Source organism: Ursus arctos, unplaced genomic scaffold, assembly GCF_023065955.2.
Source record: "Ursus arctos isolate Adak ecotype North America unplaced genomic scaffold, UrsArc2.0 scaffold_26, whole genome shotgun sequence".
Lineage (NCBI taxonomy): Eukaryota > Metazoa > Chordata > Mammalia > Carnivora > Ursidae > Ursus > Ursus arctos.
In genome coordinates this window covers 40,418,990-40,442,324 of record NW_026622941.1, presented here as the reverse complement: position 1 = coordinate 40,442,324, position 23,335 = coordinate 40,418,990, and the positions used below count along the sequence as shown (strand labels likewise).

At 51.7% G+C, this 23,335-nt stretch overlaps 2 protein-coding genes and 1 long non-coding RNA gene across 12 annotated transcripts; 1 reads left to right on the top strand and 2 right to left on the bottom strand.

Moving 5' to 3' along the window:
- Position 1: 1 nt before the first annotated feature.
- Positions 2-9,020, bottom strand: GPD1 (glycerol-3-phosphate dehydrogenase 1). Of its 7 annotated transcripts, none has more exons than XM_057318859.1 (11): positions 8,390-9,020; positions 8,017-8,249; positions 7,612-7,711; positions 6,838-7,036; positions 6,156-6,333; positions 5,210-5,350; positions 4,478-4,616; positions 4,127-4,239; positions 3,226-3,459; positions 2,899-3,005; positions 2-1,890 (listed from the first exon to the last, which is right to left on the bottom strand). In XM_057318859.1, exons 4-11 carry the CDS (start codon positions 6,876-6,878, stop codon positions 1,794-1,796), a joined length of 1,050 nt encoding a protein of 349 aa, XP_057174842.1. In that variant the 5' UTR covers positions 6,879-7,036; positions 7,612-7,711; positions 8,017-8,249; positions 8,390-9,020; the 3' UTR covers positions 2-1,793. The 7 variants fall into 7 exon arrangements, with proteins under 7 accessions (XP_057174842.1, XP_057174838.1, XP_057174840.1 ...); XM_057318855.1 differs by having other exon boundaries at positions 8,017-8,232; positions 8,390-8,905; XM_057318857.1 differs by having other exon boundaries at positions 8,021-8,232; positions 8,390-8,475.
- LOC130544869 (uncharacterized) lies at positions 3,218-12,239 on the top strand. Its single transcript, XR_008961550.1, has 2 exons — positions 3,218-3,481; positions 11,572-12,239. It is a non-coding gene; the product is annotated as an uncharacterized LOC130544869 (long non-coding RNA).
- SMARCD1 (SWI/SNF related, matrix associated, actin dependent regulator of chromatin, subfamily d, member 1) lies at positions 9,853-22,379 on the bottom strand. 4 transcript variants are annotated; one of them, XR_008961548.1, is made up of 14 exons: positions 22,084-22,369; positions 21,245-21,432; positions 20,917-20,959; positions 20,700-20,822; positions 20,122-20,244; positions 18,971-19,087; positions 17,588-17,689; positions 17,136-17,297; positions 16,944-17,041; positions 15,224-15,359; positions 13,165-13,287; positions 11,694-11,795; positions 10,938-11,567; positions 9,853-10,439 (listed from the first exon to the last, which is right to left on the bottom strand). XR_008961548.1 is itself a non-coding variant. In XM_026501907.4 (13 exons), exons 1-13 carry the CDS (start codon positions 22,258-22,260, stop codon positions 11,514-11,516), a joined length of 1,548 nt encoding a protein of 515 aa, XP_026357692.1. In that variant the 5' UTR covers positions 22,261-22,369; the 3' UTR covers positions 9,853-11,513. The 4 variants fall into 4 exon arrangements, 2 of the variants coding, with proteins under 2 accessions (XP_026357692.1, XP_044241415.2); XM_026501907.4 differs by having other exon boundaries at positions 9,853-11,567; XR_008961549.1 differs by lacking the exons at positions 9,853-10,439; positions 10,938-11,567 and adding an exon at positions 11,912-12,086 and having other exon boundaries at positions 11,709-11,795; positions 22,084-22,379.
- Between the last annotated feature and the right edge of the window lie 956 nt (positions 22,380-23,335).

The window sequence follows — 23,335 nt, the reverse complement described above, 5'->3', positions numbered from 1 at the left end:
CTTTCTGGAAAAACCACGATTTATTGAATAGACAAGTAGTAGGCTTGACGGGAAGGCCTCAGATAGTTGACTGTGGAGTGAACAAACGTAGGCAAAGGTGTCGGACTATCTAACAAGGTTACAGCGGTAGCCGAAAGAAAAGAGCTCTCTGTCCCCACTTTGACCTCCTGGGGAGGCAGCTCTGGATTCAGTCAGTGCCCCAGCCTGGGCCCAGCCAAATCTGGGGTGGCTGTGCCCTTTACCCGCGGCCTGAGCCAGGCAGCTCTGCCCTTCACTGGTAAGACAGTGACTCCTCAAGGGCTAGGGCTGAGCGGGGGAGCCCGCCTCCCGATGTGGCAGGGAGTAAGAAAGGGTTAACATAATGCTGGCCACAGCCACAGTGTGCCAGGTGCTGCCACATAGGAAGCTGAGATCCTCTGCTGAACGAGGCTAGAGACTGGCAGGCCCACAGGGCCTATTTGTAGCCAGGGGCCCAGGCTGCTGACCTGTGACATTCCTGGCTGCCAACGCATTCTGGAACAAAGCCAGTTCCAAGCACATTCCCTCCTCCCCTCCCTGTTCTTCCCTCACCACAGTGGGTAGGGTGGTTTTAATTTTTTTCCTCCTTGAGTTTCCCAGCTCCTGAGGTGCTGATGGAGTCGTGAGAAAGCCTTCAGGTGACAACGGAGAGCTGGCCTGGGAATGTCAGGGGCCATCAACAGGGACCTGCTCACCCCTCCCTGCTCATAGTCCCTGATCAGCCTTTGGGCTGCTCTCTGACCCCCTGGCCTCCTGACGCAGGTGCTGGTTAGCTGCCCTGGCTGCTCTCGGGGCCGCTGAGAAATAGGCAGTGGATTTGGGAGGAGGAAAGGGGTGAAGCCAAGGATGTCCTTGAGAAGACAGAAGCAGGAGGGACCCAACTGACACCTCCCCCAACTAGAGCTTCAGGGAAGGGAGGCGGAGCCAATACAAAGGTCATAGGGAGCGGAGTGATCTGAGCCTGCTATGAAATGGTGTAGCTGTCAGCAGATTAGGTTCCTGCTCTCGGAAGAGGGTGCTGGACAGGCGGGCAAGGGAAGGCTTAGAAAGGTCATGCATGGTGGGGAGGAGCTGGCAAGAACTAGGAAGTCCCTGGGGAGAATGACAAGCCCTAGGGCCAGAGATGCCAGCATGGCAGCAACTCTGGTGCCAGGGCAGCCTGGGGGTGGGGGTGGGGTGGGGAGGACAACCAGAGGTTTCTGAGGACGCAGATGTTGCTAGGAGAAGCTAGGAGGGGGTTGAGAGCTTTGTATTTTGTTAACAAACACTGAGATCCATTGATGCTGTGTGGGGCCTGGCAGAGGTCAGAGCAAAGGGGTCCCTGAGGCCTGTGTCAGCTCAAAAGCCCAGGCCCCTCCTTGGCAGCCCTTGCCTCATTCCTCTTGTGGGGATTTAGCTGGGCTTGGGGACGGGACTCCTGGTCTGCGTGAGGCAGCAGTGGGTAGCGCTTGCCTCCCTCTCCCTTCATCCTCCCCACAACACACACACCCAAAGCAGGCAGCACTGGGGCTTGATTCTACCCCTCCCAGAAGACGAGGAGAAAGCCCCACATCTGGAGAGGGACAAGGCAACTCCATTTCTGGTGAGAGGTGGTGGCAGGAGGCTGTAGGCTGCTTGATGGTTCAAGGTTCCCAGGTAGATAGTTGGGCCCCACAGCCTCCTGGAGAAGAGGCTGCTCCAGGGAGCATCCCAGGGATCCTGATGGCCAGGTACCCCAAGCTTCTGACTGTCTCCATTGGGGTAAAGAAGCTGCCTGGCCTGGGCCCCAGCTCTGCTCACAAATGTTCTGGATGATTCTGCAAGCAATGGATGAATTCACCCACTGGCTGGCTCTCATAGCATATCCTGTACACAGCCATGAACAGAGGAAACCTAGAATGGGGAAGGAAAGACCCAGCTTAGCCTTCTAGTATACCCCTACCCCCCCTTACCCCTGCCCACTCCCCATCCACCTGCTAACCTTCCACTCCCCTACTCTCCCACCTTTGAGCTCAGGCAGACTCCGGCTCTCAATTTCCAATTGCTGAGAACTTGAACTTCCTAGTCCCGGGTTTAGGGTCAGGTTGTTAATTGCCCTGCTCCCTGTCATATTGAACTTGCCTGTATGATTCCCTGGCATGAATTATTTGTTCTAGTTGGGCAAGCCACTTAACCTCTGTAAACCTCAGTATCATCAACTGTAGAATGGGACCAATATAACAAAGTAGTGAAGAAGGGATTATGTATTAATGTGAAGGTGCTCCATAAATGCATTTCCTTCTTCCCGTCCTCTTGCACAGGCTGCATCCCTTACCTGGAGGCTTTCCCCTGACCAGCGTGAGCTGATCTTCTGAACCTGTTTCAGACTCTCTTATTTTAGGATTCTTTCTCTGACCGACAGAACTGTGCTCTGATCAGCCCATCACCCCAACTGTCTTTGTGCTCCCTGCAACGGAGTATCTTGACACAGAGACTGTCCTCCTCACACCTCAGCCCCCAGGACAGGATTCAGGGTACAGGAGGGTTGGCCTCCAGGTAGTGGCTTAGACTTGGGGTTCAGGGACAGAGAGGACGGATAGTCGGTTGAGTTTATTCCTGCTGCCCCAGAGTGCCAGCCCTCATAGCAAAGGACAGGAGGAAAGGACGGGAAGTGAGGCTACGTACGTGGGGGGGCCCAAGCAATGTGGTTAAAGAACACTAGCCTGGAGGTAGTTCAAAGACTATGAACTAGCTGGGGGACAGTGGACAGACCAGACTCTCTCCAAGCTCTAGTCTCTTTGTCTGTAAACATAAGGTTCCCTCTCCACCCGCTTCACAGATTGAGGAGGGATCAGGAAGGTGAATGTGGACAGCACTTCCGGCTGTGGCCCCTTCCCCAGCGGAGCTGGGGCAGACACCTACTTGTCCACCAGGTCCTTGTGCTGGAGGATGCTGTGTAGTTCCCGGGCTGTCGGGGGCCCCTGCAGCTTCTGCCCATTCAGCATCTCTTTCTCCAGCTGCTCGATGGACTGTAAAGAAAATAGGACAGTGGATGGAAATGGGAGAGGAGGGCTGTCTGTGGGAGTGGAGAGTCTGGGGCTTAGACGGGAGGTAGAGTCTTAGGAAGAAAGAAAGGCCGGGAATGTTCACAACAATCTTAATGTTTGTGATCAAGGATACCTCAAAGCAAATCCCTCTACTTTGAACCTATTGGGCCGCCCTCCATTCTCTGTTCCCCCAGGGTCCCACCTTTCCTGTGCGGGCGAAGGCCTCTGCCACCTTTCGGTTCCGCCCTCCATAGCAGGTGGTGATGAGGTCAGCGATGCCGCAGCTCTCCAAGAAGGTGACACAGGACACAGGGCCGCTGCAGAAGAGCTTGGCAAAGGCGATCATCTCCATGAGCCCCAGTCGGATCACCGCTGCCTTGGTGTTGTCGCCAAAGCCCAGCCCGTCACAGAAGCCAGCACCCACGGCCACTACATTCTTTGGAGAGTGGAGGTCACAAGTGAGAAAGGGTCCCTCCCCGCAGACCCCTCAGCACCTGCCTCAGGCTCCTTCCATCCGCCATGACACACCACTGAATAAGTGAAGCATAGTGGGTGGGCTCCTCAACTATTTCCATCTCTTGATTTTCCCACTTGCTGTACCCTTGGGCTCATGCTTCCTGGCTCCCCAACCCTGCCTCATACTCCGTCCTTGAGAACTTGCACTGAAAACCAGTCTTCTATCCAGCTGGCCCTCCCATCCATGACTATTCTGTTCCATATCCTGATGTCCTCAGCTCTATCCAAGATTCAGAGTTCTGGCCATCAGTCTGCCTGGATGTCTTATCTCCCATTAGCCTGGGTCCTTCCTCAGGACATCTCCTCTTCCCCCTGGACCACCCATTGGAGGCAGGGATAAAGATGTCCCACAGGGAGCTATAGGAAGAAAGGAAGAAGGAGGTCCAATGTTGGATAGTGAATAACTGGCAGGCCTGAATGACCCTGACCTTACTGCTATAATTCTTCCTGTGTGTGTTGGCGGGGACTTGGTGGCAAAGGGGAGCAATGGCCCGAGTGAGAGCCTGGAGTACCAGCAACCTTGTAGAACTAAGCCAGGCCCTCCTTCAGGGACTTCCCACCCCATAGCTGCCTCTGCACCCTCTCACCTTTAAGGCCCCACAGATCTCTACTGTGTCCACCTCTTGCACCACTGTGATGCGGAAATTGGGTGTCTGCATCAGCTTTTTCAGAAGCTCCCCTTGGGTCTGGTCCTTGCAGCCTAAAGCGGGAAGGGGGCAAGGCTTTAAAAGGGGATTCTTGACTCTTCCCATACCTGCCCTCAGCAGAACCCGTAACCCTTTCCCTGGGGATGTCCCAGTCCTCCCTCATCTCTGATGCTTGGGTCTCCTTCCTTTGCCTGATTAATGGGGAGAAGATGGCTACATGGGGGTGAGGGGAATACAGAGAGGGGATGTAGCAAGCTGTGCTGTGTATGTAGGTGATGACAGGGCTCTCACCAATGGTTGTCTCACAGAACTTCTCATCAGCCACCTCGCTGGCAATGTTGGCCCCCATCAGCACGCTCATGGGGATGCCAAGGTTCTCCCCAATCACTTCAGAGATGAGCTTCAGCCCCTGAGGGCCCTCGTCTACCCCCTGGGCACAGGATGGAGCTCAGGCCAGGTGTCCTTTATGCCCCACTGAGGGCTTCCCACCCAGAAATCCTGCCCCTTCCAAATCCACTGTTCATCAGTGTGCCTCCCCAAAGGCCCTGCCCCAGCCAAAGCTTGCTGTGAGGACGGTAGATCATATGTGAAAACTAATCCATCTGAAAATACTCCTTCCATATACCTTCAATCAACCTACCTCTCCAAAGCATCCCCTCCACATCCCTAAACAACCCTCCACCAAGTCCCCCAAACCAGCTTCCATCTCAGAAACGCCTCCAAACCAGCTTCCCTTTCACAGTCCTCAAACCACCCCACTTCTCATAACCCCAGACATCCCTTGTATGCCTCCTAAATTCCTCAGACATCACCCTCCAAACCAATCTCTTAACTACTCTCCAACCAGCCTCCCCTCCCCGCTGGCCCCCAGCAGCTATTTCTCAGCCTCCCCAAATCAACTCCTCCCCTCTCCAAAAAACTCTTGGCCTTCTTCTGCCATTTTGTTCTCCTCTCCTCCCCGGCCCTGACCCCACAACAGTTAGCTGCACCCCGCTGCCATCCACATGAAGATGTTCCTGGCACCTTAATAAGAGATACACCAATGGCGTTTGCCTTCAGGTGGCCCTTGAGCTGATCGCAGATCTTGCGGATGAACTGATGAGGCACCACAAAGATCAGGATGTCAGCATCCGCTGCAGCCTGGACCACGTCTGGGACAGCCACCTGTGGGGGTGACCAGTGCTCATGGGCCTCACAGACTTCTCGCCCCTGTGGAAGCCTATTCAGGAGATCTAGGAGCTAAAGAGTGAGGCTGGTGGGGGAGAAGGAAGGGCAGTTGGGGGATTGAATCTGGAAGGGCTGAACCTGGAGGAATGAAACACCGTCTTCCTCCCCCTCACCATCATTCCCTCTCACTCCAGCTGCCCGGGGCTCTTGAGGACTCCTGGGAACCTCCGCTCAGTACTTTTCTAGCCCTTGGCTGTGGGACAGTGAGGGAGGCAGTGGGAGGCCTGGGCTTGGCAGGAGGAGGCGGCCAAGTAAGATTTCATCATGCTGCTTCTTAGGGCCCCCAACTGGGAAGGGAGAGCCCTCCCTGCTGTCTTCCCTGCTCCCCCTCTCCAGGCTGGGAGCAAGCCACATGGATTTGACCAGGGACCTTAAGTCCAAGGAGCAGCCTCCAAGTCGGCTAATAGCCCAGTGAATAAGTAACAGGGTTAGAGCCTGAGGCAGGCGCTCTCAGACCCCCAGTCTTTGGTTGCCACGGAAGCCAACTTCCTTGTCCTCTCCCCCTCCCTTTTCTGCCTGGGAGCCCGTGAGTGTATCTGGGGGGTGGGAGTGGGTTCAAGTTCTCCTCAGTTCCAGAAAGTGCCAGGAGAGCACTTTGGGGGTTGTGCATAGGGGTGCCCTGTGCCTAGAGCGGCCGTCCCAAGATGCTTCCCAAGTCCAAGTAGCAGCTGAAATGGCCCCCTCTCCGCAGGAAGCACGCCTCCACTTCCCTTTCCCTTCCTTGCAGGGTTTTGGGGCTCACCACGTTGGGGGGCAGCTTGTGCCCTGGCAGGTATTTGACGTTCTCATGCTGCGTGTTGATGATCTCTGTCAGCTTTCTCCCCCCGATGTCTTCCTCAAACACCCACATGGTCACCCGTGGGTCAAAGTGTGACAGCTGGGCTGCATTGCCTCCCACAATCTTGGCAATAGCTGAGCCCCTAGTGGGAGGGGGAGGGCGGAAAGTGGAAGAGTCAGGGCACGAGGGAGGAACAGTGGCAGGGGAGGAGGCACAGGGTGGCAGTGAGGGGACAGCACAGCAGCCCACCAGATTCTTTACTTGCCATCTTCCTTGTGACCCCGTACCACCATGAAAGTGTGTCCCTGGCAGTAGAAAGGAGACTCAGTCTGCCTTAAACTTTGCAGCTGGAGAAGGGGGCCAGCCTTCTGATCTCCCCAACCCCCAACCGCAGGCAGCTTTTCAGGCAGGGAGGACTCTGGAAGCCCTCTTCCTGTGGCAAACAGGTGCAGCTGCCCAGGCAAGCAAGGACCCAAAAGGTCTGAGCACCATTTGCCCTGTGGGGGTCGGCACAGGAGATAGCAAGGGTGGAACAGAAATTGGAGGGCAATTCCTACCCACCGGCTGCCTCCTGCCCCTCACCCTAGCCCCGCGTTCTTGGGGGAACCTCCCCTCCCCCCAGGTGCTCTTTGACAGAGCCACTTACCAGTTGCCAGAGCCTACAATGCAGACTTTCTTGCCAGCCATGGTGCCACTTCTCTAACTGATCCAGCTCAGTGCTGCGCTCCCCAGCTCCCCTGCTGACTAGGAGCATATAACACCGCCACACGTGGGTGCAGCCAAGTCCCGCCTTCCAGGGGCGGGTGGGGAGGCGGGCGCCCAGGGAGACAGGGACTCTGGCAAAGCTAGGGAAAGGGGAGAAAAGGGGAGAGACAGGTGGGGGAACAGGAATGGGGCAGAGTCCAAGCCCTTCTTCCTTGCAGGTTTGCCAGCTGATGGTGCTAGTGAGCTTCTTCCCTTGGCCCCAGCCCTCCCTCCCTGTAATGGTCTCATTTGGAGGTCTGCCAAGAAATAGCCCAGATGAGGAACAAGTGACTACCCCCCCAATCCCTTCTGTCCCCCAGCACTGGAATAAATTGTAGTCAGTCCTAGTAGCAGAAACAGGAATGCTTTCTTTTCCAAGGTGGATATCACCCCACATAGCCTCCTAGGACTCCAGAATCTACCCTCCAGTTTTGTCCTCTAGCAGTGACAAAGATTATGTGTCACTGGCCCTGCACCAGCTCTACCGTAGGACTGTGTGTGAATGAGGTGGGCAGGTGTGGGCTCACTTTTAAAGATAAGACCACATAAGAGGTGAGGGCCTGCTTTGGAGGCATCCCAGCCCAAGGATAAGAGACCCCAGGAGCCCTGAGGGACAAGGGCATCTGTTACCCACAGTGGTCATCTCGGGGACTCACCCTTGGGCCTCTCTCCTCACCTCAAAGAATCCTCACTCGAATGTCTTCCAGGAAGAGAAGGTGGGAAAGGTCAAAGTTAGAAGCTCTGAGGCCAAGTGGCCAAAAATTCTCTTGCAGACTCTGGGGTTGAAGAAGAGGACAGGAGAGAAAAGACAGCGGCTAAACCGTTCATTGTCCTCAAGAGACTTTGAGCTTCCTTCAATTCTTTCTTGGGTTTCTCAGCTACCACACTAGGGGCTCCCTCAAGTTAGTGGCTCATTTGCAAGAAGCCAGAAAGGGGAAGGGAGGCAGGACCTGGGGCAGCCATAACTTCTGTGGAGCTTTGTGTTCTCAGACCCTGTAACTGAGAGTAAGTGGGGTGTGTGATTTGGGACACGGGAAGAGGTTGGAAAGAACACATCAAGCAGTCCAGGACTCTACATCACCTACAGCCATCCGTTTGACCAGGAAGAGAAGCAGCTCTGGTTTCTAGGCTGATGTGGAGTGGGGCAAATGCCCCTAACGCCGCAGCTGTCTGTGCACTTTGGCCTAGAGGGCAGACACGACTGTCTGCTCACGTGCTGAACTCCTGGCTTGGCAGATTGCTGAGTGGGTGTTTCCATCCCTTGGGGCCACTGCTGGCCCGGCAACAGCAATGAGCACTAGGCCAGAGAGGAGTCTGTGTAACCACAGAGTAAGGGTAAATGGGCCTGAGGGCAAGACTGCAGAGAAGAGGTTTTTCTAAGTTCTAGGGACTGCCCAGGGGGGGCCCACCATATTCCCCTCCCATGGCCAGGGAGTTCCCATAGGGGAACGTACGTGAAGTTGGTAGTTGGTTTCCCTTAGGAGTAAAATCACACCTGCTGCAAAGCCAGCCTCCCGGAGAGCACGCTGCATTATTGCGCTGGCACTGAAAGACAAAGGCGCCGGTGCCAAGTGCCAGCTGGGAACACTGATTATGGGTGATGGAAGAGAAAGAATGCTTCTGTCCCTGGCGCATATGGCGGGAACCCCAGAGAATGGATGTTTATGCATAAAATAACCCCCTTGTTTTTTGCCTAAATTCTCCCGTCTCTCCTTTTGCCCTTAAAATCATTTTCAGTAGTATGGAGACAAGGAATTTGTGCATTTATATAGGAATAAAGAGTGTGCAGATTCGGAACTGGCTCATCACAGAAGTTATCTGTACTACTAGAGCTCTTTTCCCAAGAGCAAACTGTAGATTATTTGCTTGAAATTAATAATGGTTCATCAGCCATTCATTACACATGTAATGTAATGGGTAAAAACAGATGCCATTTCAATGTCCTTGACATCAATTTTTTCCACTCCAAGTTATCACCCCCACACATTCTTTTCCCTACTCAAGTCTGATAAACCGCCAAGTTCCAAATTGGGAACAAGTTGTAACCTGGGTGGATTTGGTTGTATGCGAGGCAGTACTTGGGTGTTCCCATCCATGAAGCAAAGGATAGTTTCTTTACTACAGGTTTGGAATGTGGTCGCACTCATCCTGCATTCTAAACCCCCTTCTCGGGGTAGAACCAAGCTCGATAATGGCACCGAGGAGGCAAGCATGAGCCACCAGGTGAGAAGCAAGCACATTATGATGGGAACAGCAGAATTTCATGCGCCCGCTAATGGGAGATCCGTCCTGAGCAGTCTTCCCAACCCTGCCGAGGGGCAGGTTGTCTGTAGCATGAGGACAGCACAGCATTTCCATGCCGGTGTTAAGAACTGAAATCTCTCAGGGCCATGACAGTGGAACCTTAAAGGAACAGCAGGCAGAGGCACACGTCTTCGGCTGTGCGGGCCCTCACTAGACAGGAGCCCTGAGAGGAACTCGCCTACAGGTGGCTCAGGACCAGCAAGCCTAAGGAAGCGCAGGTGCCCCTGGGCAGTGCCCTCGAGCCAGCAGGTGCCTCGGGGAGCTCAGAAGGATCAGGGAGAAGATGGCAGTGCCACTGTCTTGTAGCACCTCCCGACCGAGAGCTGGGGGCACGACTCTCAGATCCAGCGAGGAAGCCCAATAATCCCAACCAGTACCCGGCCTGCTTGGCCCACTGGGCTGACAGAACAAGCTGTAAGGTGAGAACCTGAGGTCCACAGGGTAAAAACCTTGTTTCCCACCATATCCCTAGTGCCCAGCACCACAGCTGGCACAGCAGGTACCCAAGAAATATCTGTTATTTAAATAAAAACAGGTACCATGAACATGGCTAATGGTATCGGAGAAAGAGCTCAGGGAAGTGCTCTCCCTCAGTACGTAAGGGGACCCATCCTTCAGAAGACTCTTTTATTAAAACTGGGTGACATCGATAAGGAGACAGTACAAAAAAAATTTTGGTCCATGAAAAAAACATAATAATTCAGTTAATAAAAAGTTATCTTCAACAGGGACACCGTGTAGGAGTGCTGAACTTCCTTCTCATGGTTCCAGCCCCAAGGACAGAGGTTGTCCAGTGTCTGTGGGCAGAACCTTTTAAGGGAGGGATGGGATAATGGGAGGAAGGGGAAGATGGGGAGAAAATTCTGTCCCCGGTGTGGAAGAGGCAGGGATATGGGGCTGGAGGATGTGCTCGCAGGAGCCTGAGGAGGGGGTGGGGAAGCAAGGGCTTTGTCAGTTCTGTGGGTTTAGAGCCCAGGCTGAACGGAATTCCCCCTCTGTGCCCAGCTGTCTCCCACCCTGCTATGTTGAGTCTGCGAGCCTGGGATATGCTAACTTGGGGTGATACAACCTGGAAGAAGAATCTGAGGCTCTCCTGGAAAGATGCAAAACCATCTCAGTTCCAAGGGGCCAAGATCACAAGGTCCTGCTGCTACCTGAGGGGTCTGAAGCTTTGAGGGCAGGGGCTGGGGAGTCACAATCCTGTGAGGCAGGGAGAGGGAAGAGTCACAAACCCAACTCAGAGCTATTCGCCAGCCCTAGGCGCTTTCACTCCTCAGTGCCCTAGAAGTCACCAGTGGGTGTCAACTGGGCAGACAAGGGACAGGAAGACAGGGATGGCCCAGGGCTTTTACCCGTTTGATTTCAGGCCTGTTTCTCCATGAAGGGATAGGGGACGCAGGGTGGAGTGAATAAATGAGTCACCTCCAAGCAACAGCAGGAAGGAACAGCCTCTGCTGGCAATGACCATACCCCAGGTTAGATCCCTGGGGCTCTGACAGGGAAAGGCAAGATTCCCCCACCCAAATGCCCTGCGTTAGGACAGATCGACAGCAGGGAATCCTAAAAAGAGCAGCTACAGGGAGTGTGCTGGGAGGGAGCACTAGTTAAAGAACAAACTCCAATACTGATGTGGACTCCCTACGAGGGAGTAAGAGAAGCACTGAGACAGCAGGCCAATCCAGAGGGCTGCGGACTGACCTGGGGCTCAGTGGGGCCCAAGAACCGGGGTTCCTTTAGTGCTAGAGGGCGAAAGTAAAGGGAGAGTGTGCTCCAAACCTGTGGAGGGAAGGAAGGAAATTGGACTTTGTTATCCGGAGAGCCAAGATCAACTAGCTTATAGAGTGCCCCCAGGCCTGAGTCTCAGAGAAGGGGCGAGAGCTCCCAACTCCTGGGTCTCTGAAGGGCAGAATCAGTGTAGCCGGTCCCCTTGAAGACCACCTGGCCTTAGGCCCAATCCGTTCAATGCACTGATTACCACTACAGGTTCTCTCTCTAACACTATCTACAGGTCCTATGCAGACCAGGGGAGGGTAGAGGCACATGGGAACTCTGTGGGGCAAAGGGAAGCTGGGGGACAGGAAGGGATGGGGTGGGAGAAGAGGGTGACAGGTGTCTTGCAAGACAGAAATGGGAGACCCTCTTCATTCTGGTGTTGTCCGTGAACCCACAGCATCCCCTGGAAGGCCCCAAACAAGACCAAGGCAGGCGCTCTGAGGCAGGAAGCACAGGGCCCAGGTATAATCGGTGCAGCCGAACCAGGGCTGTGGGAGAGGCCTATGTATTCCGGATCCCCAGGGCTTGCTCTAATTCTTGTCGTCTCTGCTGCACCTAGGGAGAAAATCGTGGAGGGAGTAGAAAATGAGACAAACCAGAAGCTGGCACCTCATACCACTGACCCCCAACCAGGGTTCAGACCCCTCGGTTTTTGGCCGTTTCCCACGCTCAGGCACTTACCTTGGAGTAGAAGTATCGGCACACAGCCTCCTGAGCCCAAGGCTGGAAGTAAAACTCGGCTCGGCGCTCCTCCTCTGGGTTACCCACCACGTCGGTCATGGTCTGGGGGACATGAGAGGGGAGAGAGACAGGAGAACAGACTTGTTTCCCTCCTTCACACCTCTTATGGATTGAATTGTATCCCCCCAAAAGATGTCCAAATCCTAACCCCCCGGTACCTGTGAATGTGACCTTATTTGGAAATAGGGTCTCTGCAGATGATCAAGTTAAGATGAGGTCATTAGGGTGGGCCTAATCCAACATGACTGGTATCCTTACAAAAAGGGGGAACTTGGACACAGAGAGAGACATGCACAGAAGCAAGACGATGTGAAGACATGTGGAGAACACCATCTGCAAACCAAGGAATGCCCGAGGCTACCACAAGCTAGGAGAGAGGCCTGGAACAGATGCTCCCTCACAGCCCTCAGAAGGAACCGCCCTTCTGCCAACACTCTGATTTCAGACTTCCAGCCTCCAGATAAAAATAAATTCTTGTTTAAGGCACTCAGTTTGACTATGGCAGCCCTCGCAAACTACTAATACAACGACTGAAGTCACCCCCTGCTATCGATGAGTCATTGCTTTGTTCAGGGACCCTTTCTGGCACCCCTCATCCCTTGCCCCTCTGCTCAGCTTCTGTCATTAGTCACAGTCACCTCTCACAGGAAAGGAGAGAACTGAGGGCACATTTCACTCATTCAATGCTCATGCCCACCTCCCTGCCTGAGTTTACGGCGCTCCCCTCTCTGAGAAATACCTCAAATCCCAAATTCTCCAAGGGACATTCCCCCCGCTATTCTCCCCGCCTCACCCATCTTCCCTCTCCTCCGAATTATTCACTGGTAGTGGTGAGTTCTGATAATGTCTTAGGTGGTTTACAACCTTTTAAATCGGATCAGTCAGTTCCCTTCCCCTCAAAAGAAAATAACCTGGTCTGAAACAATCCTTTCTTTACCTTTGCTAGTAACTTCCTTGCTCCTCCCCCCACTCCTGTCTATCAAAACCTTCCATTCTGTACAACTCTTCAGAGTGCCTGTTTACTAGAAGGCGTGCTGCCCAATTCATGAATCATTGAATAAGACCAATTATATCTTCACACTTTAAATAAATAAAAAATAAATAAATGCATAAATCCTCTTAGCCTAGTTTCTCCAAACAGAATGCAGGCCGCTTTGAAAGCAGAAATCCAGTTTTGCACTCTGCATCCCCTACGATAGGGTACAGAGTGACACCTCATAGTAAGCACTAGATAAACACCCGATGGTTCCACCTCCCTTTCCTCACTTGATTATAAAACGGACCTGAGAGCATGCTAACGACAACCGGGTCCCACTTCCCTCTCCAGCTCTTCTACCAGATACTATGGAAATAAAACAAATGGGCGCCTCACTGACCTAAGGCCCTATGCACTTTTTCCTGGGTTCTTTACCTTGAGGTCCCGGCACTGGGACTGTAGCCAATCATTGATGAAACCCTGAGGGTCTCTGGCAAAGCTCAGCATGAACTCCCGCTGGGTCTTCAGCTGATTGATAGTTTCTATTGTCTCATGGATCTGAAAGGAAGAGAAGGGAGCTCCTAACATTTCAAACTGGGAAATGCGAAGTTAAACACAGTGTCTGCCATCTCCCCGTGCCGAACTGCTCCAGCGCTCAGCATTCTTTCAGCAGGTATGTGCACGGTGTCACACACCAACGTGGTGAAGTTTTCCTTCTGGTCCCCGCAATGTCCACTATGGGGGAAGCCGCATGGTGAATACTTAATCCACAGCACAGATAGGTGCAAAAACACTCTGAGGTTTCAGAAGCAATGGTACAGACATCTGTCTCAAAAGCTGTGGTCCAGGGATTTGTTCCTGCCCTTCTCTCATCACCCATACTCTTCCTGGCAACTTCTTCACTGATGTATCTTCCGTTACCACTGACAGGTTCATGAGTCCTCAGTCTACGGACCAGTCCATTTTCTAAACGCCAGCCACTCCAGCTGCTTGACATCTCAAGGCCTCTGCCAACTCTCCAAAACGAAATTCACTGCCTTTCCCCCTATACTCACTTCTGTTCTCCTGCTGCCGCTCTGGATGACTGTGACTGCATCCAAGCTAAACCCTGGGAGTCATAATGCCTCCTTCTCCCTCAAGCCACTCCCCACCATCCCCACCTGAACAGTATCCAAATCTCTTCAGTTCCACGTTGACACCTCTCGGATCTACTTCTTTTTTAAAGATTTTATTTATTTGTTGGGCAGCGGGGCGGGGGGGGGGGATGTGCACGAGCAGGGGGCACAGCAGGCAGAGAGAAGCAGGCTTCCTGCAGAGCAAGGAGCCCGATGCAGGACTCGATCCCAGGACCCTGGGGTCATGACCTGAGCCAAAGGCAGATGCTTAACCGACTGAGCCACCCAGGCATCCCCTGTCTACCTATTTTCATCCTTATTGTTAGTACCACAAGTTTAAGCCTCCGCACACCTCCCATGCGTTACTGCACTGGCCTCCTAACTGGGCTTCCTGCCTCCAGATCCACTCCTCTTACCGCTCACTCTCCACTTTCTTGCCAGTGATCACTCTAAATGCAAAGAGCATCCCTGCCTCCAGTCTTCGGGACAAAATAGAAACCAGCTTCCCTGTATCAAAGCTTCTTCCCGGTTAGGCTCCTGCTTCCCTATCCGGTTTCCTTTCCCCAGACTTCCCGTCCCTAGCACCCTGAAGTCCATCTAGCACACGAAACGGTTTGTACTTCTTGAACATACTTCTCTCCCATTTCTGAACCTTTACATACCCTGTTCCCTCGTTCTGGAACGTCCTCTGCCTCCCACACCCCAAGCACTATCCTTTCCCCCCTTTCATTAACTCTCACTTTGTCCTTCAAGATTTAGTTGGAACACCAACTCTTCCAGGAAAGCCGCCCTGTTCTTTGTGCTCCTCTGAACATTTTCTGGCTTTACCTACGTGGACCACGTCTACCAGGATAACAGCAGAAGTAGCAGCGGTTACCATTTGTCTTCACATGCCAGAGACCGTGTTGTCTTTATGTATGTTGTCTCACTGAATCCTCGTAACAACCGTATAAAAAAGTGATAGTCTCGGGGCGCCTGGGTGGCACAGCGGTTAAGCGCCTGCCTTCGGCTCAGGGCGTGATCCCGGCGTTATGGGATCGAGCCCCACATCAGGTTCCTCTGCTATGAACCTGCTTCTTCCTCTCCCACTCCCCCTGCTTGTGTTCCCTCTCTCGCTGGCTGTCTCTATCTCTGTCAAATAAATAAATAAAATCTTAAAAAAAAAAAAAAAAAGTGATAGTCTCTTGTTTCACAGTTCAAAAACGAAGGCTCAAAACTCTTCAAAGTTATAGCCAGAATCCTAGTGTCCAGCTCCAACCGGCACCTGTGCCGGCATATACTGGGTGTTAAGACATTCCGCACCAATGCCGAAAATCGAAAGACAGCCTCCGAGCCGTGGCAGAGGGCTGGTGGCACCCAAGCTACTCAGGGCCCCCTACCTTGTTGTCTAGGGTAGCAATCTCCTGCTGGCTGGCAGTAGAGAGCAGGAAAGAATTCATCTGGGTCTTCAAAGTATCATCCACTTCCACATCGATGTCATAACAAGCAGTCTTTTTCTGATCATTTGGGTCAACGCTGGGGAGGAAACCAAAGGGGCCCAGTAAAAGGCTTGTCCCCTAAGACCTATCTACACAAGATCCAGAAGAAGGCCCAAGAATGAGAGTAAGGGATTGACTGCAAAAAGGCACAAGAGAACTTTTGCACTTAACAGAAATTTCCCGAACCTTCTTTGCGATGGTAGCTACATGGTGTTACATTTGACAAAGTCTCAAGCTATACTTCAAGTGTGTGTGACCTATTGTATATAAACCCCTACAGAGCTATTGTTTTTTTTTAAATCAATGGTAAAAATTCAAATGGCACAAAAGATATCCACTGAAAATAAAGTTTCTCTCTTCCCAAAGGAAATTACTACTGTAGTTATCTCCTATATCTTTCTCCTTGTTAAACTAAAATTGATGCTGAAAATAAATTCAAATAAAATACACACCATACAAAATAAAGTAAAAACTAGCTTAACTTTAAGCACAAGAATACAGGACAGATCAGCTTCGAATGATCCAACATATAAACTGTAGGCTGAGTGATGCGGTTCAGAATATAAAGAAAGGAAAGCCTTTATGGGAATTAATAAAGAGCAAGGGAAAGAAGGCAAAGAGACTCCAGCCAGCGACCTGCTGCTCTGAGGAGGAGGAAGGGCATCCCTTCGCTCCATACCTAGTGAGACGCCTTGCCCATCCGTCTTCTGAGCACGAAAGTGGAAGGAGATAATGGAATCGTGGAGTCTCAGGCTGGAATATTTTACCATCCACAGAAGAGATGGTAGCCCATCCGCGATGGGCTGGTAAATGTCTAACAATTGATTCTCCAAAAGAAGAGGGAAAAAAAGCCAATTTGTAGCATTTGCTGATTTCTGTGGTTTAAATATTCCCAACATGGTTCATTTCAAGCTGCCAACGTTTTGTCACCGCTCAAGGAGCTGGATGAGACGTATAGTAACACATCATACCACGTGATGCCACTTTGCTTTTCCCAAAGACCTGTTAGCTTTTCTGAGGAGGATTTTCCTGTTCACGAAAACAGGTGAGAAGCCAAACCAGCGCCCAGCACCGGTGTCACAGCAGCATCAGAGGCAGCGCGCCCCCCGAGCGGCAAGGGGCGCCCCCAAGCTCCTTCTCTGGGAGAACTGAAGTCAGCATCTCAGCAGCAAGCCGCCAGAGCTTTGAATGGTCTGTGAGCATGTGGACTTTATTTTTATTTATTCTGTGCGAAAGTCCTTTTTGGGGTCTGGGACGCTCAAAATTTTTTCCATATAAATTAATGGTAATCAACTTTCTTGCTTTATGCCATTTTAGTTTGCGAAAAGTTTTCATAGGAACTCTCTACTTTTGGAGAGCAGGGGAAACGGATTAGTATTTCCTCTATAATATGCAAGAAACATAAAGAACCTCACAAACACAAATACTAGTAAGATGTTATAAAATAATTAAGAAATAATGAGTTTGGGGGTATGCTGCCCTCCTTTTTACAAAACTGTAAGTTTAAGTAATTTAAATCACCGCTATCTGACAGCCTGCTTCCTGCAAATCGGACAACTGGCCTGTGAAGGCTGGTACCAGCCCACTCCAGCACGCTGCCGCCTCCCCTACACACGCTCACCTGATGACGTGATTAATGATGATGGGCTCTGGAGGCATAAGCAAGGCATGGAGCCGTTGAGGGATCTCTGAAAACTTCATACGTTGAGACTCAAAGATCTGTGTGAAAGAAGAAAGGCAGCTAAGAAGTTGGCATTTTGAGCACAACTAGTGCTCCACTGGACTCTGGCAAAAGAATGGGTTCTTTTCTTACCTGCTGGAGGTACTTGTCACAGATGACAAACTCCCGCTCGTGAGGGTCCTGGAGCTTATGTGTCTTAATATATTGCCACAGTGCTTGGATGATCACTGGACGGGTCTGGGTGTGGATGCCCAGGAGCCGAGCCAGGCGAGGATCTAATTTAAACTGGGGAGGCTGCAGAGAACCAAAGAGGGCAGGGATGAAGCTAGTGAGCTGGGTCTATATATATTTTGGGGTGCTTTAGCGTGGCCATACATTCAAGCCATTCAACAAGCATTAATGCAGTGCTTTCTATGGGGCCAAAAAACACTAGGAGGAACTCAGAGATGGCTAAGCTCCTATCCTTATATTTATGGAGTTTATCGTCTGGTGACAAATTAACCACAAGTAGACTTAAACCTCTATCAGGCTGCTGACGGGAGGTGGCTGTGAAAGCTGGGTCCCCTGACATCACCCCAGAATACCTGGTAGTCCAGCATCAGGAGGACAGTACACCGTACATTCACGTCTCCTGGCCGCTTCACCTGGAAGCCATCCGTCTCCTGGGTAGTGGCGGTCCTGTGCCACTACAGAGAGGAAGATGTCAGGGGGTGCTCTCCCAGAGGGAGAGCTGGGGTGGGAGGGAAGAGCGTCTGTAATGACTGAATATTTAACTTTGATTACTGAGGCTACTGGAAAAGAGCAATAGCATGAGACATTTCTAAACATTGCATAAAGCTCTGGGATTACTGTCTGTACCTAAACAGATTAACCTTTGATTCTGCTTAGGGTCACATTTAAATTAGCCTAAATTTTCAGTGGTAATTTTATCCACAAAATGGATAATACATACATGCACGGTTTAAAAAAAAAACAAACGTGGCTAACGTTTCTTAAATACTTACTATGTTCAAGAGTCTTCTAAGATATTTACCTGGGATTATCTCATTTAACTCCCACAACATCCACATAAGACAGACACAATTAAACCTACACTATAGATGAGTAAACTAATGCTTAGAAGAGTGGAGTAACTTGCCTAAGGTCAAACAACCACTAAGTCGTGGCACCATGATTGGAGCTCTGGTGTGTCTGATTCTAGAGCCCACGTTCTTAGCCACTCTACTCTACTGCTATAAAGTCAAGTTAAATATATTTCTAAACTTCTATTGTTTCTATGACTTACTTCCCTTATTAGATGGTAAAGACCTTCCCTTGTCTCTTAGTGGTTGAGGTTAAGGGGCTGCAGCTACACTGGCAAAGAAAGGAGCAGGTTAAGTTCACTCAGAGAGCTGGACTGTCTCATTCTGTTTTGACTGTACCCCAAAGAACACTGTCGCTAACAGGGTCTTCAGAACACTGTATAACCAGGCTTTATAACAAAGGATTTCTGGTGATGTGGGATGTGAATCTAAACAGAACAGGAACCAAAGGAAGTCCCAGATCTATCTATAGAGGGAAACTTGCAAGGACTAGAAGCCTATTAGTTAACCCCCTTACAGCACCTGCTATCAGGAAAAAGTATGAGTAGGGTGTGGATAACTACATCTCACCATTATTAATAAGCAAGATGCAGAGATGACCTGGAACGTGTAAGAGGCCTCCATTAGAATTTCCCTTGGGGCAGCAACCAGGATAACAACATTAAAAAGGTGGGACAAGTCAGACTCGAAGAGCTCTTGGGTTCAAACAGTACCAGAACTAAACAGCTCGCGCCACCTGGAGGTCAGCGTGCAAACTGCAAGCTTAGTACTGTATACTGGGGGTAACCTTTTATACCTTCCCCTGTCCCTAAACATTAAAGTTTGACTCCCAAGTCCATCATCCTCCAGTCATGGAGTCAAAGCCTAGAGGACAGAACTACTCACTTCTACCAGATGGTTGTCCGGCCCATACAGGTCTTTGTCCAGTTCGATCACCAAGGACTTAAAAAAGGAGGAGAATTTCCTCTTTTGTTTGGTAGCATCATATTTGGACAAGGCTGACTAGAGGAGAGAGAGGAGAGATCTTGTTAGAAAAGGCCAGAAGAAATTCCTCAAGACAAAGTCCCATTAAAAAAGAACCCACGACAGCAATGGGGAAAAAAAAACCTCAAAAACGTCTTCTGAATCTCTCTCAGAAGATGACAAGGTCAGTGTCTGGGGGTATTAAACCAATAAGGGTAGCCACAGAACCCTGAAGAAGCAGCCAATAACATGTGCAGGGTCAATGACCTACCCACCTCATTTCCCTAAGGGAAATGAGGCAAGTTAAGCCAAACCGTTGCCCGTAACAAAGCGAGTCTGAACAGAGAAAAGTCTGACTCTAGAGGGGAAATGAATCACAGGCAATAAGCAGCCAGAACAAAAACAGCTTTATTTGGATGGAATGACACCACCAGCAGATGGACTGGACCTATATAGAGAAGGAAGCTCTGACACGGAGCCCCAGTTCTCCTGCAAAAATCCATTCAAATTAGCTTCCTTACGAACAGTTAAAAATAGAGAGTGTAAGGAATGCGAGGTGAGCTTCTGGGGTAGGAAGTTTGGGGGTTAACACCTGTCAGCTGATGTTCCCCATGAACCAAAGAAAACTATCCCACTTAAACTGTGAGAGATCTCCAATGGAAGTTGGGAAGGTGGAGATAGCACAGTGAGAATCAAGGACCTTGAGGACTCAGAGAGAAAAGCATGTCTTCAAGTGCTAAGTGCAAATTCATTTAATTTTAAAGAAAGAAAAACTAAAAACTGAATAATCTGCAGATGCTAAGTCCAATGGCCAGCACCATCAGAAGGAAGGTAAACAACAAATCAAATCCCAGAACAATAAGGTCCTCGATATGATACCACAGCGAGGGCCAAGCTGTGGGAGCCAGACACAAAGAACCATTGTCTTTTAGTGCAGGGAACACAGTGACCCTCTCCCTGCTGTTCCCAACAGGAGCTGTGAGCACCACTCAGGCTTCCTGCCAACCAGACATCACTGCTTGCTCCCAGCAGCTCCCACCCTAGACGTCAACCACAGTGGACTTTGAACTCACATCCTCCAGGAGCCGTCCTTCTACCCGAAGCTCCCAGGAAGCCACCGTCCCTTCCCCATCCTCGGCATCTGACTTAGCCGGATTGAAAGTGTTAGAAATGAAAATTCGCAGCTTCCGTTTTTGCTAAGAAAGGCAGAAACAGGATTGACGGTGGGGCTTCAGTGGTTTGATATTGAAGACAAGAATTTCCCCAAACCCCCAAATTACTTACTATCCACCCAGTCCCTGGGGTGGGTGGATAAAGATTCCATCTAGAAGAATATAGGCCACCGGCCTGAGTGCAAGTGCATACACTAGGATATGCCAAATAAACAAAGTCGTGCAAGGTGCCAGGTTCCCAAGGTAGCAGAGCAGTTATGGCAAAAACACGGATGGCATATATTTCTGGTGCAAGAGATAGCAAAAGCCCCTCCCCCTTTGCTGTTCAGTCTAATGTAATTCTCAGTTCGTAGGCGGAAGGGAGATATAATTTAAATGCCAAGGAGAGCTGCGCTGTGCCTTTGATTTCTCATCCTAAGCCTACTGAAGGTTCCCGAGTCCTCTCCTTTGGCTGTCTGCCTAGCACTCTCCTGCATTACCTTGATGGGACGTTTCAAGGCCTCCTGGATATCTAGCCGTTTCCTCATGATAGTCTGGTCCAGCTTCCTTTCAAAAGCCAAGAGATCCATATAGGCCTGGGATTCTGGTACCAGCTCACGGATCTTAGGAACAAAAAGATATCATTGGGATCCAGAGCTGACCATTTCTATTTTCAAACTCGGCACATCCTCAAGAAGACCTACAGCCTGGACTCACCCTTTGAGGTAGAATTTTGTCAGCCATCTTCTTTTTCTTTGCACTGTTTGGAATAAATACTGTTATCAGGTTGGGATGGAACTAGCCAGAACATGAAGACAGACTGGTCAGCACCTCCGTTTACAGGAAAATGAAGGGACTGCAAAGTGTCTCTCAAATCAAAGACACTCCGCCCACCCCCACCCCCACCCGTGTGAGGCATTCTGAAGAAGGAGCACCCATCTGCAGACACAGCACCACCACTTCTGGGTTCGGGTTCTCCCATCACCGGTGTCCTCAAGGGCTTTCTCCCTCCTTCCCTCCCTCCCTTGCCCCAGGGTCATCTTACTTGTGGTTTCGATTTTGGACCGCCTGCTGCTGGACCTGCTGTATCTGCTGAGGTGCAGGTCTCTTGCGGGACTGGTCCATCCCTGACTGGGCCAGGCCAGGTCGGACTGAAGGGTTCCCCCCGTAGCCAGGGGGTCCCATGGAAGGTCCCTGAGGTGTCATTCGGCTGCCTGGCAGCATACCTGGTCTCTATAGAGAGGAGAGGACCCAGAGATGTCATGGCTTCCCTACTAACCCCACCAAGAAGAAAGGGGAGATGCCTGAGTTCTTTGAATGGGGGTGCGGTGGAGCACAATGGGAGGAGAGCCCTCTGTCTCTGAAACCCAAAGAACTGGGGCTTCCTGTACTCCAGGTACAATCCCAAGGGGAATATAGCCCCGAAGCTAAGAGACAGCCAAACTCTACTCAAATGCTCCCCAGTCTATTTTGTATCTGACACATTGGGCATCTTCTCTAAGCCCCACATTTACTCAGAAAATACTGCCAGCTATCGTCTCCTTAGAAGCTGACCTCAATTTGCTAGCTACACCTTCCGTGTTCCTCCGGGCCCTGGAGCTGCCCTAACCCTCTTGCACTCCGGTCCTCACGTGCCCACCTTTCGCCCCACTTCATCCACGCTGTTTCTGTACCCTGACTCCCCAACGGAAACAATGCTCCCAGGAGCAGGTGGGGATGCTAACCGCCTCCTTTCCCTTCCTCCGCACTGCCTCCCCGCACCCGGACTCCGGGCCCGAATCCCTCCCAGGAGAGTCCCTCCTACTTCTCCCCCACCCCTGTCACTCCCAGGCCCCCGCTCGGCCCCGCCCCCGGCCCGCGCGCCCCTCCTCCTGCCCCACTCACCGGATAGGCCGCTCCGGGCATCGGGGAGCGGTACAGCCCTTGACCCGGCGCCGGGCCCATTCGCACGGGAGGCCCCGGAGTCCCGCCCGGACCCAGGGCAGCCGCCGCGCCCGCCCCTCCTGAGGCTCCGGCGCCGCCGCTCGGAGCCACAGACTGGAAACCCGCCCGGGCCGCCATCTTCCCCGGAGCCGCTGCTGCAGCTGCACAAAGAACCGGAACCGGAACTCCCCCCGCCCCCCGCGGGCCCCCCGCGCGCCCGCCTGTCCGCCCGGCCGGCCGGCCGGCACGGGAGGCTCAGGGCAGCGAGACTGTGGGCTAGAGGGGGGCGACTAGCGGCAAAGGCGTGCTGACCACTCCCTCCCGTCTTCGCGGTCCGGGAGGGAAGACCATAGAGAAGAACTCCGGGATAGAGAGGCCCTGTGAGCGGGCGCCCCCAGGCCGACGGGAGGAAGACAAGGCCCTGGAAAGGGGGACCACACCTCAGCCTCAGCGCTCTGATGACGGGGGTGATGGAGTAACTGCTTCATGCAGGCGCAGGAGATTTAACTTCCCAAAGCGCTTTGTTTTTCGTTTCCTTCTCTTACTGCTGTAAGCCTGGGGGGCTGAAGAGGAGAATGCACTGTTTATTCCATTTTACAAACCGGAAAGCTGATCTTAGTGAATGACTTGGCAAAGATCAACCAACAAGTTAGCAGTAAAGCCAAAGCCGAGAATCCAGATCTTCTAGCTCATGGCCCAGGGCTCATTCCACAGATACAGTGCCTTAATAACTACCTCAACATCAGAATTTGAACCCAACTTTGTCCCTGACCTTTAAAACCTAACCTGCTGCCAGATTTTATTTTGGATTTTGACCCTGACCCTCTCCGAAGAATCCTTTGTGCTAGGACTTCTCTTTGGGACTTTTGCTGCTTTTGACCTCTCCCTCTTTCCCTGGCCAGTGGTTGAAACCATTCCTGGTGTGATGGCCGGTCTGCCCCATCCCAGGAGGCTCAAGCCTTGCTTCTCCCTGATTGTTTGGCCCCAAGCTAAGCTCAGCTCTAGGCACTTCGTGGGAAGGCCTAAATACTATTCAAATAAGAGAAGAACGACACTGAAGAGATGGTTGAAACCCAGTTTATTAGACCAGAGGCATGCGTCACCCATAGCCCTGCCTGCTGTTCCCCATCCGGTGCACACCCATTGGCCTTGCTCCTGCTTCCCTCTGGAGAGATCTGATCTCCAATGAACTTCTAGGAACCAGGAGTTCCCC

What these genes read in the sequence shown, in the direction of transcription:
- SMARCD1 (XM_026501907.4), bottom strand. Translation starts at nt 22,260, where the DNA reads ATGGCGGCCCGGGCGGGTTTCCAGTCTGTGGCTCCGAGCGGCGGCGCC. An exon ending in GTCCAAAATCGAAACCACAA is followed by an intron (nt 20,960 to 21,244) that starts GTAAGATGACCC and finishes TATTCCAAACAG; the next exon opens with TGCAAAGAAAAAGAAGATGG. An exon ending in TTGCTACCCTAGACAACAAG is followed by an intron (nt 13,288 to 15,223) that starts GTAGGGGGCCCT and finishes TCTTCCTTTCAG; the next exon opens with ATCCATGAGACAATAGAAAC.
- GPD1 (XM_057318854.1), bottom strand. Translation starts at nt 6,878, where the DNA reads ATGGCTGGCAAGAAAGTCTGCATTGTAGGCTCTGGCAACTG. An exon ending in TTGGTGTATCTCTTATTAAG is followed by an intron (nt 4,617 to 5,209) that starts GTGCCAGGAACA and finishes TCCTGTGCCCAG; the next exon opens with GGGGTAGACGAGGGCCCTCA. An exon ending in CACAAGGACCTGGTGGACAA is followed by an intron (nt 1,891 to 2,898) that starts GTAGGTGTCTGC and finishes TCCCCATTCTAG; the next exon opens with GTTTCCTCTGTTCATGGCTG.